Consider the following 14555-nt stretch of genomic DNA (forward strand, 5'->3'; position numbering starts at 1 on the left):
TATTCAAAAATATTCGTGCTATAACCATCGGAGCTTTTCTTGTATTTATACAATCCATTGCGTTTCGAAACACATTCGCAGTTTCGATTCAACGCAATTTTCGAAATTTTATCCTAGTTTTGCGGTAAACATGTCGTGTTCGTCTTTCACTCGTATATCGTTGCATCGTTGCAAAATCGTTTGGCGATCTGCGCAGAATATCTATTTAAAAGGACCCTCGTTCCAGGAAATACATTTACAATGTGCACGCGTTCGCGATAACCGAATCATGTGCAATGATTTTTCATAATTTGATCATTGGGATCATTGCGAATTGCTTCTGACAGTATTAAATTTCGTGCATCATATTAATGCTTCTTTATCGGAAAACTTTCGCTACATTTTCCAAGATCCTTCCGTCGCTAGATACCTCTCTCGGATCATTAAACATTTTAATGATCGCATTTTCATATTTCGCGCAATATCGACAAGTATAAATCGCACCGACATAATTCCTTGTTTACACTTCGAAGCGATAAATCAAGTACGAACATACGTAGATATAACCTCGATACAATTCCGAAAACTGTGAAATACGCACAATATTTTTTAGCTGCGATGCGATTCGCGGTATCGATGGATTCCACAATAAAGGTTAAATTAATATCGCTGTGTAACAAATTTAGTGGAAATAACAGAGCATCTGTATGAGAAGCACGAAGAAAAATATGATTCAGCTCAAAATAGAATATAACCAAGAACAAATTAAATTTTCCCAACGAATAGAAAAATTGACCTATCCCCCCAAAAAAACTGTAGCACGAAATATCCAGAAAAATTGCATTTTCCTCCTAATCTCGTACTTTAAACGCAAGCATCGAATTGCAGTTCAACCACAGGAGAAACAATTAATATCACAACAGCTAAAATGGGCGAATCCTGGCACAACAAGTGCACGAAAATGAATCGTTCTAACAATGGAGGCATTAGCCAGTAAAGTCGACTCATTCTTTCGTGTTTGCTCGTTGCGAGCACAACGAATTTTGCATGGTTCGTTTCTACAGAACTGATCACCGTCATCGCGAACATTTATTTCCAGCATGCTCGGATAAAGGAAATCTATTATCTCCTCTGCTTTCTCTCGGTCTCTTTTTTCCCTGATCACGCTGCGTTCTACCGCGGTTAATAGTCGAAGATCGTAGCGGCCGTATTTCAGAAGATACCTAGTTACCCGTCCTCGTAAACCGTCTTCCGAGCATAAAAGGTGTCCCGCGAGAGATTTGTTGGCGCGTTAGCGCGAAGCGTTTCCGGCTTGCGCCGCGCACGCGATTCGACGCGTTTCACGCCTTCGGCCTTGTTACACATTGATAAATCAACCAACTCTCTTCTTTTTCCCTCTCCCCGCTGACTTTTTCTCTTCTCTCGAGTTTCGATTCTCACTTTCCGCGAGAAGCAGAGCCTTCGAAGAAGGATTTTCGCCTTAGTTTGTCCGCCACATCCGAAATGTGATAGTAATCGGGTAACCCTTCTCCAATGCTCCAATCGGCGAGTCCAACAGCAATAACTTTGATCATTTATACAGAATATGGTTTCAAAGAAGTTAATCGGACTCGAGAAATTGTCGGTATTTAAGCAGTTATAATTTCGTGGAAAGGTGTCGTACAACGATAAACCTGGACTAATTTTAAAGCTTTAGGTCTCTACTTTTTACCTCTATAGATCAATACACTTTTGTTTGAGAGATTTTCGCACGATTTAGCAAATGCGAAATCTCTCGAAGATACGATTTCTCTGAATTTGAAAAAATTTTCATGGGTTCTTAAAGAATGTTAAAAAAAAGACAATAAATTGCCAGTCGTACAACGCATATTACAAGATGCAAGATGATAAAAATATGTACATCCTCCTCGTACTATGGAATTATCGAGGTCGAATAAATTCTAATCACTGCAACCGCGAAGAAAACGAAAACGAACGAATCGAAGCAATGCTTAGAAACGATAGTAATTACCAATCGTTAATCGTTTAAACAAAAACGGACATTATTGCCAAGCTCTACCGGCAATTAAGCCATTCGACAAGCCTCCTCGATTTTCCTCGTCTCCACAAAATTCCGAAACGACGCAACAAATGCTTGAACGCCGCGTCTCTATTAGCCGGGGCATGCCCGGGCAAACCGATTACGATGCGGTATTTACTTAATAATTACCTAAGCGCGGAACGGGTTGATTCAGGTCAGGGACGCGAATGCATTCCGTTAAACGCCGCAGACAACGGTCTCTAGTGTCTCCGGTACTTCAAGTTCTTTGCTATGAAACCGAATCTGCCTGAGTCAGTATGTAGTTCAGGGTTAGAGCTATCCGGCTAGACGAAAGTCAATGTTACGTTGCCGAAAACGCGGAACGACCGCGTCCTCAGGGACGAAAACGTTATTTTCGGCCCCGAGTAAACTCTCGAGGCAACTTTTTTACCGATGCGATAAAACGGTCGCGAAACGGCACCGAAACGGTTCCGAAACGGTTCCGAAACGGCTCCGAAACGGCACCGCGTATAATTGTATCGGGGACTTTAGCGCTGCCGAGAATTCGTGGTGTCTCCGCGGCCGAAGATTAAGTGCGACAACGGGCTTACCGTTGATCGACGGGAAGTTTCGCTTTCGGGAGACCGCGGTGTTCGGTGCCCTCCGAAATTATTGAACTGGAATTCACGGATAAAATATGCCCCGGTCGCGTCGACGAATTTAGGACGCGGACGTCTCTTTGAACGAGCGAGAAACGCGAAAACCAGGCTCGCGCGAACCACCGAAGAACCGAACCAGCAGAAAAATTCCGTACAACAAGAACTTCGCGAACAGACTCCGCTTCCACCGATTTAGATTTGTCCCTATCTTAGTTATACGAACCGACACCTACATGAATGTAATAATAGACATAATGGGTAGTGTTTATTTGGCGATACGCCATACCGCCGAAGTCTGCATTCTCGCGGGTGCCCGACGGTGGCCAATATTTACAAGCTGCTGTATACAACTCGTATAATTAATTGACAATGTTTTCTCTTCCAAATTTCCGCGTTTCGCGGCACACACGGATTATTTATCGCGTCTCGAACGCTCGAACCAGGCATTTCCGAAGCTACGATTATCTAAAGTTGATTAACAGTTCTTCCATTTTTATCCTATTAAACTGTACAATTTTTGTCTTTTTCGCAGTGATACAAATGCATTTGTAATTGCTGATTCGACGGAGCAACGTAATTTCCACGAGACTTCGCAATTTTATACCTTTGCTCAACGCAGAACACGTGTTAGATGTATCATGGCGAATTATGTGCGCAATTCGTAAGTACAACGAAGCTACACTCGAACCTGTAAATGAGGAGAGAATAATCAATCTACTCATTTACTCATATGTAATTTACTTTAGAATATTTTTTCAAGCCATTTCACTCGAACGAATATTCCGAGACACCGTTAAAAATGATCATATCAAAATGTACATATTACTACATTTTTTCGAACGCGATGGACTGCTTAATATAAAATTTAACCATGGTTTCGCTCTTTGTTCGCAAAATATTCTGGGTCAGTGGAAATTCGGGGTTTCCGAGTTGAAATGACTTCGAGTGCAAAGGGTTAACATACGATTCGCCCTATAGTTTGGTCGAACAGGTAGCAGGTAGGGTCAACTTCTCTCTCCCGTCCGTTCCGTTCGTGGTCTATGTATATTTGATATCTGGAGAGGGTTCGGTGTTGCAATCGCAATACTTTCAGAAGCCCACCAGTGGGAACCCCAGGTAGGTTGCCTGAAGGGCTTTAGAGACTAAAACTCCCATTTTGTCTCTTTTTCCACCCTGGAAAGGGGGAAGAGCCTCCGAACTCTCGTAATCTATGTGGAAACCCTTGTAGGATAGCAGTTCAACAGTTCGTTACAAGCGTTACAGTCATTTCGATTTATTACAATTTGGCCGGAACATTGTTATTTAGAAAACAATTTAATGAGGACTGGAAGACTTCGCAAGATAACCAATTTTGTAATTATTATAATTTTGACTGAACATTATTTTTCATGTAGAAATTTTAATGCTACGATGTACTTGCAACGAATGGTTGTAAGAGCATGATGAGCATAAAGTATCGGAGACGCCGTCTCTAAAAAGATTTGACTTTACGGTCGTTAGCAGCATCGACGGTGTTAATTTTTTTCGCGTCGATCGGTTCCAAGATTTTTCGGACGAACGTACGCAGACGGGGTTAAAGCTTCTTGGAATCTTCGATAATAATAACATTTTCCGAGGAAGTAAAGCAGAACCTTCTACGGACAGCGACTAGCAGAACCAGTTCCAAGCAGGTGAAGACCCGAAAAGATAAACACGGAAACAAAGCACAATGAATGCTTCGGAGTAACTGTTCTTAGGATCGCTTCAGCTCCCACCGTCCCCATCCATTTAAATAACTCCCGGCGTTTTATTTCTGATCGTTCGAACGTGAAATTTGATAATCCTTAATGAACTACCGAGAAACGTCGTAAAAGCCTCTTCTACGTACGATTAAATTCGATTATAGGAACCACAACGTGCTTCTCGTGCACGTCGTTCGGATAGTTTCGATAAATAGAAAGGGTGTTAATAATGCGACAGAACATTGAAAATTGCCCCGGCTTCCGGCTGCGGGTAGTGTACCCGTGAAAAATGGCATACAGTTGCTTTGCCAGCATTTCAGTTGGCTGCATCGAAGCTCCGAAGATACAACGATACAGCAACCGGTAACCTTAACTAAGAGAACCCGAGTCGCGAACGTGTTGAAGATCTCGTATAGCATTTAGAAGACCTATTCCTCGCTGATTTTGATACATCGATTGCGGAAAATACCGATGCGCGAAAGATCTCATCCAACATTAAATACCTAACGCTAACTTTAGAACGGTTAGGTAAATGTCACAAATCAGTTTCGGTCTATTAAATAAATTGGACGCAAGATAAGCAAATACCCTTTTCGATTTCTGCCTCCTTGATCTTTAAGGAGCTGTGCTTGGTCCGCCATTTTGTCGCAGATTTTCTTCGGTAATAAGTATACCGCGTGAAAAATATTTCCCGGAAGTCTCAAATGAATTGCACATAATATTCTTATTTATCTTTTTATCCGGTATCGGTGAAAATAATACGATAGGTATGAATTTTATATGTTTTCTATGAAATTATGAACGACAACGAGGCTCTGATTAGCCAAGCAATCGAATAGAGCACAGTGTAAGATTCTGTAGCTTGAAACTCGGCGATTCGACGCCAGAATTATTTCTGCGTCGACCTAATCGATTGTGCAGTGAATTAGAAGATTCAGTTACCTTGATTGAAGTCTACCTGCCCAAAGGAGGCGCTTCTAAAGGGTGCGCCAGCTCTGTGGAAGGTGAGAAGAGGTCCTCTCGGTTCTAGCCTGGTGACGGCGTCCCTGGCCTCGCCTTCGTTAACGGCCGAGGCAGCGTTCAGGTTGTCGCACAAATCGTCCACACACGTAGCACTGTCCACCACCGAATCACTGTACTGTCTCAAATGTTTCGCCGCGTTCGCACTGGCGTTCAGCTCGTTTTTTATGTCACTTACATCACCACTGCTCCTGTCGTGTTGCCTGCCCGATCGCAAGGATCTCCTCGAATCCGGGCAGGTCTTCCTGCACGTATCCCTACCCGACTCACTCAAACACTCGTCACCGACACTGTCACTTCGGCCGATCGTCTTCAGGTGATGTTGCTGTGAATGCTGGTTGTTCGACCCGTGGCCGCTTCCCTCGCTGTACGTGTAGCTTCGACAAGATAGGCGGCCATCGCACCGACCACATCCTTGACTGATTGCCTGCGCAACAATTTCATTTCTCGTACACATTTGCCAGAGATTGTTCAGTGCTTCGATGTACAAGCTGGAATTAATCGTTGGGCACAAGCTACCTAAATTCAATAGGCATTAGATATCCGAATCGAATAGATACTTTAGGTGCACCTAAACTAATTAGGTGTAAATATAATTGACTACCTTTTTGTAAGGTTTTCTTACGGTATAAGAATCAAATATCCCTTTGATATAATAATGGTGATGGAGTTTAGAAAGTCACTTTTCATCGTGGTAAATCAATTTTACTAAGATTTATAGCATACCACAGGGTAAAACAAAAACTAATGAATTTAACTTGAGTTTCGTGCTCTGGATTGATTTGTTGGATTACCGTGAGCCGTGGAATTTTGTGGATCGTGATACAGTTGATGTGTTAATCACGTTATTTTATCGTGGTTATTCGAATTTCGTTACAAGATTTGCAATTAATTCAGCGAACAGTATATTCATGTACACGTATTACACATATTTTTAAGTAGGTGTCAAGACGTCCGATAAAGTGGCTCGTAAAGAGGCCATGGATTTTATCAATCTTTGTACTACATGCATAGATACTGCGCTCTTTTGATACAAGGTGTAAATCATCACCCTATTTTAAATATACGCATGTTAGACTCAAGGAGACACGTTAAATGGATAGCAAATTTGCATTTGTTTCTAGAGAAACAGATCATACAAGTTTATTACGATGAATTGTTAAACTTAGTTTTGGTAGCATTGTTCTAAAATATAGACACGAAAGTTTCCAGGCTTCCATATCGAATATGGCAGAGCAATTAAGGATAGATCGACTCTGAATTAGGGTGTATAGTTCTTACTTGCGGATAATTTTGCGGGGTTGGCAAATAACCAGTGGGTGGTGGAGAGGACGCCTGTACCCTCGAAGGTCGTCTCGGCGGTGGCACCGGTGCTGGGCCCTTCAGTTTTTCGGTGAGCTCTCGAAGGCGTTCGGCCTTGTCGCTCCGGGGGGCGGAAGAGGACTTCTTGCCGCTTCCTCCTCCGCCCCCGCTCCATCGGAACCTGTGCAATCGGTCCACCGCTATCACTGCTGGTTCCTAAAGAAAAACGATTCGATCTCTTTGATTGACCCTCCACCAGAAAACTGCGCGTGGTTTTACAGGGACCCCGATTACAGTTCGATCGCGACGAATTAAATCCACCGATTTCCAGAATTTCGGCGAACCCCGGGCAGATTTTAAGATCGTGTACTCGTCGTAGCCAGACCGATTTTTGAATCGACTGCGGCGCGCAACGTGCGCTGCCTCGTGCCTGCCGCAAGGGAAAAGACAGATGACGACCGAAATAGAATATCGCTCTTCGACTAGACACCTACGTATCGTACGTACGCGAGTTTCCGATTCTCTAGTCCACTTTTTCACGATCAAGCTTTTTCTCCCGGCCGCCGAAATTCCTCGGACACAAATACGCGGGCCACTAAATTCAACGGTTCTAGCGACTTTATAATAACGTAAATCATATTCGTAAAGACACCACGGTGAGTTACGAAGACGAGATTTATGCCTCGGAGCGTGTCGGGACACTGCGTTCTCGTCGTCTGAAAATCTGGCACGACGCGTACCGGAGAATAAACGAGCATTCAAGAAATTGATACGCGCCGTGAGGTATCGACGGGAAGAAGCGTCCGGCCCTCTCACCGAATGTTCTCGGAACGTGTCTTAACCGAGCCCGTGCCCGCAGCCATTAAAAGCGCTACAACGTCCACACCAGCACGGTGTAACCCACCTCTCAAGTTTTGACACAAAGCGTCCCAGGTCGAAGACACACCGTCCCAAATTCCTACCATCCGACTCACTCTTACGAAATCACAACAGTTTTTCCACGGGCTCCGCGAGCGGTTCCTCCATCGTCGGCTCACCAAAAATATCCTCCATCGAGAATGAACACGATCGCGCGGTCGTCCGCGAGGCCGATCGCAGAACTCCCGGCCGAATTCGAGGATCGACGACGATCGTAACGAGGAAAGAGGTCAGAGAGGTCGGATCGGAAGTGGAACTGGAACCGATCGGACACCTGGATAACCGGCGACGAGGGCTCGTGGAGGTTCTCGTGGGTATACCTGGAGCTTCAGGGTCTGATGCTTGGTCCACTGCGCGAGCTGCCTTGGCACCGAGACGGACTGCAGCGTCGGGACGGCGGTCGACGCGCTGAACGACGTCGAGGAGGATGACGACGAGGACGACGGTACCGCTGCCGTTACAGTTGCGGACGATTGTGGTGGATGGTGCTGGCCAGTGCTGTTCCCCACCGACGTTTGCAGCATCCCTTGGTTATTATTAGAGTTCACCAACGGTTGCGCCGACATCGTTGGCGTCGTCAGCGTCGCCGGCTGTTCCATGCCGGCAGCACGGCTGCTCGAAGACGTGGGAGGCCCAGGAAACGGAGTCTGTCCACCACTTACTCCTCCACCGCCACCTCCAGCTCCACCTACACCTACACTTCCTCCTCCGACGGCACCACACGTCGACGACGAGTACGACGACGCCGTCGTCGGCGGTGTCGACGTCGACGTTGACGTCGGGATCCTCGGCAACGGCAGACGGGAGCGCGGCCCGATGCAGCAGCAGTCGGCGATGCTCGAGCTCAGGTCCACCACCGGATTCTCCAGCGACTTCTCCGTCAAACGCTCCCGCAAGTCGTTCTCCCGCGAGTTCCGCTTCTGTCGCCTCTCCTGAGACTCCTCCCTCGAGCTTGATGGCGGCAGGCTTTCCTGCAACCAAACAGTCTGTCGGTTCCACGTGCAAACAATCCGTTCCGATATACGGATCCTCTCGCTGCTCTCCCGGGCCTAGTTAAGCTACCCCAATTTGCACCTTGCATCTTGCAGACCAAAGCTGCGCGACTCGCAAAAAGCTATTTCCGAGGTGGCACTATTTCTATCTACGTTGCTCTATCGAATTCATTTTACCGTGTTCCGTATTTCCTGCGAACCCGTCTTATTTATTAATTATCCTCCGACACATATCCTTGATGATACACGAACCTATAGGAACGTGTATTTTAAGCAACGTTCTCCTGGTTCGTTTAAGAAAGTTCATCGGTGAATTTCGTTTGTTCAACCAGCTTCGCTAATTCGTGCTTTCGTCGTTGCACACCGCACCCTTGGGATTTAAGTTACACAACTCGAGAAACGCAATATCCGAAGTAGCATTGCGAACAAGTCGAGAAGACGCTCCCCGAACAATTATGGAGGACTCATTCATTTATCTTCTGTCGCTCTAGAGCTAATTCATTTTCCACTGTTCTGTATCCTACGAATACGTCTTATTATTAGTTGCGTCCTCTCATTGCGAATAAGCGTATAGGTACAGTGGTACGCGTATTATGATTAATATTCTTCTAGCTCGTTTCGTGAAACTTCCTGGTAGCGTCTACTTAGAATTCTACGTCACGCTAGAAAAGTTCGATCGGAAAGTTCAAAGCTGCAGAAATTAGACGAATTATATAATATGTAATCAATTAATACCTGCATGTGGAGTAAGACGTTGCTCTGTCGATTCTCTGCTTTCCGATTACGATTTATAGAATGAATCTGCTGTTAACATACGAGAACTCGAAAACGGACTCCCAATAACTGCTGAATCTTGAAATTGTCAAATTGCGATTTCTCTGATCAGCAAGAAATTAGCTGGACAAGTGTATACATGGTATTGGAATTTCGTGGAAGAATGCAGCATCGTGTTACGTTACTCGTTTCTATTCGAAGAATTGTTAAAATTCTTGAAATTGTTCCATTGATATGTCTCGATCGAATCCCGTGTACAGTAATGTCTCTCTAATTGACGCTCAGATTGTCCACAAAAATGGAAGAGGAGATACGATTAATTTGAGTCTTGCAGGTCGTTTTTATATTTCTTGACGATTCGTAACTACGAAAACGAACCCCAAGGCTCGAATCATCGCGTCAACGGGGACATACAACTCGCGAAGCAAGCTAACTAAGAGCTTCGAAGTACAGTAATGTCTCCCTAATTGAGCTCAGATTGTCCACAAAAATGGACGATTTGGGAAGAGGAGATACGATTAATTCGAGTCTTACAGCTCGTTTTTATATTTCTTGACAATTCGTAACTACGAAAACGAACCCCAAGGCTCGAATCATCGCGTCAACGGGGACATACAACTCGCGAAGCAAGCTAACTAAGAGCTTCGAAGTACAGTAATATCTCCCTAATTGAGCTGAGATTGTCTACAAAAATGGACGATTTGGGAAGAAGAGATACGATTAATTCGAGTCTTACAGCTCGTTTTTATATTTCTTGACAATTCGTAATTACGAAAACGAACCCCAAGGCTCGAATAATCGCGTCAACGGGGACATACAACTCGCGAAGCAAGCTAACTAAGAGCTTCGAAGTACAGTAATGTCTCCCTAATTGAGCTGAGATTGTCCACAAAAATGGACGATTTGGGAAGAAGAGATACGATTAATTCGAGTCTTGCGGCTCGTTTTATAATTGTTGACAATCGGTAACTATAAAAACAAGTTGCAAGGCTCGAATAATGGTATCTCCTCTTCCCAAATTGTCCATTTTTGTGGACAATCTGAGCGTCAATTAGAGAGACATTACTGTATTCCGTAAAGAGACAGAGCGAACGTGCACAGTTTCTCTAAGGGAGTTTTAGTAAGACGAGCAAGAAAGATCTACTTGTCCAGCGATGATGCCCCCGTTCGATCATACAAAGTACTTTACCCCTAATTTACGGGTTACAGCGAGGTAAACGAGGACAATTTATATGTGCAGATCAGTTTAAACTTTTACTTCCTCGTTCGATACCCCACGAAAGAAGCGGAACAAACGAGACCGTAAAGCCTATGAACTGGCTTCGCGTAGAAAGAGAATCGAAGACTGCTTTTTGCGGCAGCGCATAAAACGAAACGTAGGAAGTAGAACTCGCTTCTACGAGCGTAATTTCACCTTGCCCCCGTTTCGTATCGAAAGAAACTTCCCAATTCGGCTCGTTACCGAACTTCGGCATCGATTGCACCAGTTTTTCGAACGAATTTCAGGTAACTTTGGATTTCATGCGATTTAGATGAAACATCCGAAAGTCTGTATCACATGGATATTTTTCGACGGTGACTTTTCCTGAAAAGGATCCGCGATATGGTCCGTTTGAAATCTGCCGGGAGATGTCAGAAACGTTCGCGTAAATCATTGTTCAAGTTCGTACGAACGACTAAAGCCGTCGTGTGTAGTGGAACGATTGTGGTAAAGAGGATCCGAGAGGAGACAATGGCGTTGAGGTAAGGTGACGCTGTTTCTTCCCACGAACGAGCTGAAGATAAACTCCTCTGAAATAGATCTCCGACTCTTATGTATGCAACACGGTGTACGGAGGATATGCTGGAAAGTAGAACCATCTAATCTCCTTTCTCGAAATCCCCCGGGAGATAACGAGATACCTCCTGAAATGTTTGTTTCGATCTTCGTTCTGACACCGCATTTTACGTTCCGCGGCCGAGGAACACGATACTACGCAGAAATGCATAAAATAGGAAGATAACAAAATGCCGGTGCCCCGTATCGCAATATTTTCGCGGGAAATCTATATTTACGTTGCCCGAGGAACTTAAAGGATTGACTACTTAACGCCGCTGAGGTCACCGATAACGCACTGCGTTTAAACGATAATCTGCATACGAATCGCGCGGCTCTTTAATATTTTTCGACGCGCGGTCTTGCTCTAGCGCAATATTTATGCACTTCTATTAGAATTCAAGGTAACAAGTGTGCTTGTACGGAATGCACCGAAGGCAGGAGGATCCGAATAAAACTGGTACGACTGTAGCACACACACACACACAGATATTATATTTAGAATATAGAGGAAACCTTCCAAATGCGTACCGGTCACCTAAATCGTGCCCCCTCGATTAATTCGTTATCATTTATTTATAAAATTCCGCGCAATCGATGTTTCCTTAGCAGCTTGCTGTTTCGCGGCCCTTAAACTTCGACTAAAAAATAATCATATACATTTTTATCATTTTTAGAAATGCTTCGATTATATTTTCTTGTCTCATGATCGAATCTCTTCTCTCAGGTACATCGAGGATAGTTACTGTTTCGTATGCATCCGGATATTTCGGTTGATTGAATAACATTTCTCAAGTTATTATTCACAAATTTCACCCGCGTTTTGCTTTTACTCTTTAATCTTCGGGTGACGGCGGTGTCTATGTAGACCCAGAAATACAGACAATCGATCGAAAATTTAATTTTCCACTATCCAGCTCGAATCGCGAGCTATTTCTACCAAGTCCAATAAGTCGGATCCATATCTCGAAGAAGTGGATTTCGAAATCTGTAAAAAATAGACGATGCTCGAGGATTCGAACGGACCTAACCCACGGCTGCCATGAAAACGGCCGATAGCATCGTTTCCCGAAAAGTCAAAGTAACCCGACACCCAGGGGACACCCTGGAATATGTATAATGTGAAACGGCGAAGGAATGCAAAGGGTTGAAATTGAAAGGCATTCCAGGAGTGGCTATAATCGGCTCGCGATCGCCGGACTTGATCGGCACCCGATCAACCGGCGTATTCGCGGTGATTTGTCGCGATCGAAAGACTTGGCAGAGGTTCACGGGTTCGCCCGTGTGTGGAGCGAGAGGCTCGGGTGCCCGCTACGTGTGCGTATGATGTCAACGTGGATATTATTCCGGTTGGGCGAGGACGGCCAGCCAGAAAAATAGGAAGAGGAAGAAAGAAGGAAAACGGGAGATGGCTCAAAATCGGACCGAGTCACTGACTGGTGGTATTCTATTTGCGCGATCGGCTCTATATTTAGGCTTCCCGACGTCTTCATTTTGCTCATACAAAACTTCGCTGTCGCGGATCCGTCGAAGGTCGTCACGACAGCCAACAGGACTTCGGTTTCTTAGCCGAGTGGACGTCGGCTTTTCAATATGGTCAGATTTTACTTGCGTTCGAGTTACACGTCTGTTCGCCTAGAACGCAATTCTCTCAACTTCGATTTCTGTGCGATGCGTTTTTATACTCGCGCGAATCTAGTCCATATAACAACAGCCAGCAGACTGTTTATAATAAAGCACTGGATGGTTCAGGTTATATCAGTGCTTATCATTTTCTTTATTTGCGTCAAGCTTGCCTAACTCTCGAAGGAAATTCATTCGTCACTAAACTGCGGATTTTTGTGCAAAATAAAAATTGTCAGCGTCGATCGTACCAAACAAGGGACGAGCAAGTTAAATAAAAATGTACTTCTTTCTTGAATAGTCTCGATAAATTGAAAATAGCGTAACGCGATTATTGCATTCTTCCGACACACTGTTCTGCATTCCACTTGCCCATTTAATGGAAGCTAAAGATCAGTAATTCCTGAATTACAGAAAGACGGAGTACGCTGATACCATTGTCCACTGTAAGGGTTAATAAATTTCCGACTACACACTCTGCGTCCCTAATTTCTCGAGGGAGATGAAACTGCCTGAACACTTGTGGACAGTAGTATATACGAGCTCGTAAACAGCCAGATTTTGGTACTAAATTACAGGAGAGAGATAAAGTTCTTACCTGAGAAAGTCGGAGACCGTATCTGGTGCCCCCCAAAACGACGTATCCGCCACCAACAGTAGCCCCAGTCATGGCTCTCGCTGCACCCCCGAGCCATCCTCCGAATCCGCTCCCCCCTGCCTTCTCCGACCCGCCACCCCCGTCTCCACCGACGCGGGGCATTCTTCATCCTCCCTTCACCCTGCGCACAAACACCATCAGCCGATTAATTGCAAAATACACCGTCAAACAGTACCATAAATCCGCGGCGACGATCATTCACGCAAAAACAATCGTTCCCGTTAGACTGCGGAATAAAAAAAATTGTCTTCTCGAATAGTCTCTGCGAAAGGATGTACCGTGCCGTCCAAAGAGGCTAATAAAATTCAAGTGTTCCACCGCTGAGAAACGGTGGGCGTCTTTCCTTTAATAGGAAATTGCTTTCCGCAATAATTTCGCTACAGTATATCATATTACGGTGCTTTTCCGTCTGCGTTTTATAGAATTACGACGAGCCTCACGGCGCAAGATAAATCGAAATTGTATTTAGAGTAAATACGCGGTCGAGGCAAACGGGCTCGATTTGTTAGCAGAGACAAATATAAATTACGCCGGAACGTTTAAGTATAAATAACCGATGGATATATTTTTTTGTTGTTGTCATCCGTTGATATAAAGAACGCGAAGGGTGATTTGTTAGTGTCCTGTTCTCTCGCTCGTTAACGCAACTTCGACGTATGTACCACGAGACCCCGCGTCTCTTTGGATTCGTTAGCTCACCTGCTGTGCCACGTTCACGTTGTCCCGGTGTAACTTTCAGATTTCAATTCAACGCTTTCGCAACACTAACGTTCGTTTAAGTTGTTCGAATCTGACAGATTCTTGAAATTATACATCCCACGGGAACCATTGTTTTCCGACCAATCGAAATACATATTTCATAATTAGATGGCACTTGCATTCATTTGTTCGGAATAATTAGGATACGAAGCGGCTTGAATTATTTAGAAATGTTCAGTGACAAACCGCTGCTTAAGTTTCTTACACTTTCGACTCGTGATGTACAGAATAATAGAAATTAACGGAACCGAATGAAATGCAATTGCAAATATTTTTGACGCACTGCACGGCGACCGTTTCTATCGCTGTAAATT

The 14555-nt window shown here is 44.6% G+C and overlaps 1 protein-coding gene across 3 annotated transcripts in view; it reads right to left on the bottom strand.

The window, feature by feature from the left end:
• LOC117221834 (rho guanine nucleotide exchange factor 17) overlaps nt 1–14555 on the bottom strand; it is a 68535-nt gene that overhangs the window by 41382 nt on the left and 12598 nt on the right. For all 3 annotated transcript variants that reach the window (XM_076523798.1, XM_076523799.1, XM_076523797.1), the window contains exons 2-5: nt 13423–13603; nt 7940–8590; nt 6681–6917; nt 5322–5826 (exon numbers count right to left, since the gene is read on the bottom strand). In XM_076523798.1, the coding sequence (XP_076379913.1) occupies nt 5322–5826; nt 6681–6917; nt 7940–8590; nt 13423–13584 (1555 nt within the window). In that variant the 5' untranslated portion in view covers nt 13585–13603. The remainder of the gene's footprint in view (nt 1–5321; nt 5827–6680; nt 6918–7939; nt 8591–13422; nt 13604–14555) is intronic.

Source organism: Megalopta genalis, chromosome 7 (genome assembly GCF_051020955.1).
Source record: "Megalopta genalis isolate 19385.01 chromosome 7, iyMegGena1_principal, whole genome shotgun sequence".
NCBI classification, from domain to species: domain Eukaryota; kingdom Metazoa; phylum Arthropoda; class Insecta; order Hymenoptera; family Halictidae; genus Megalopta; species Megalopta genalis.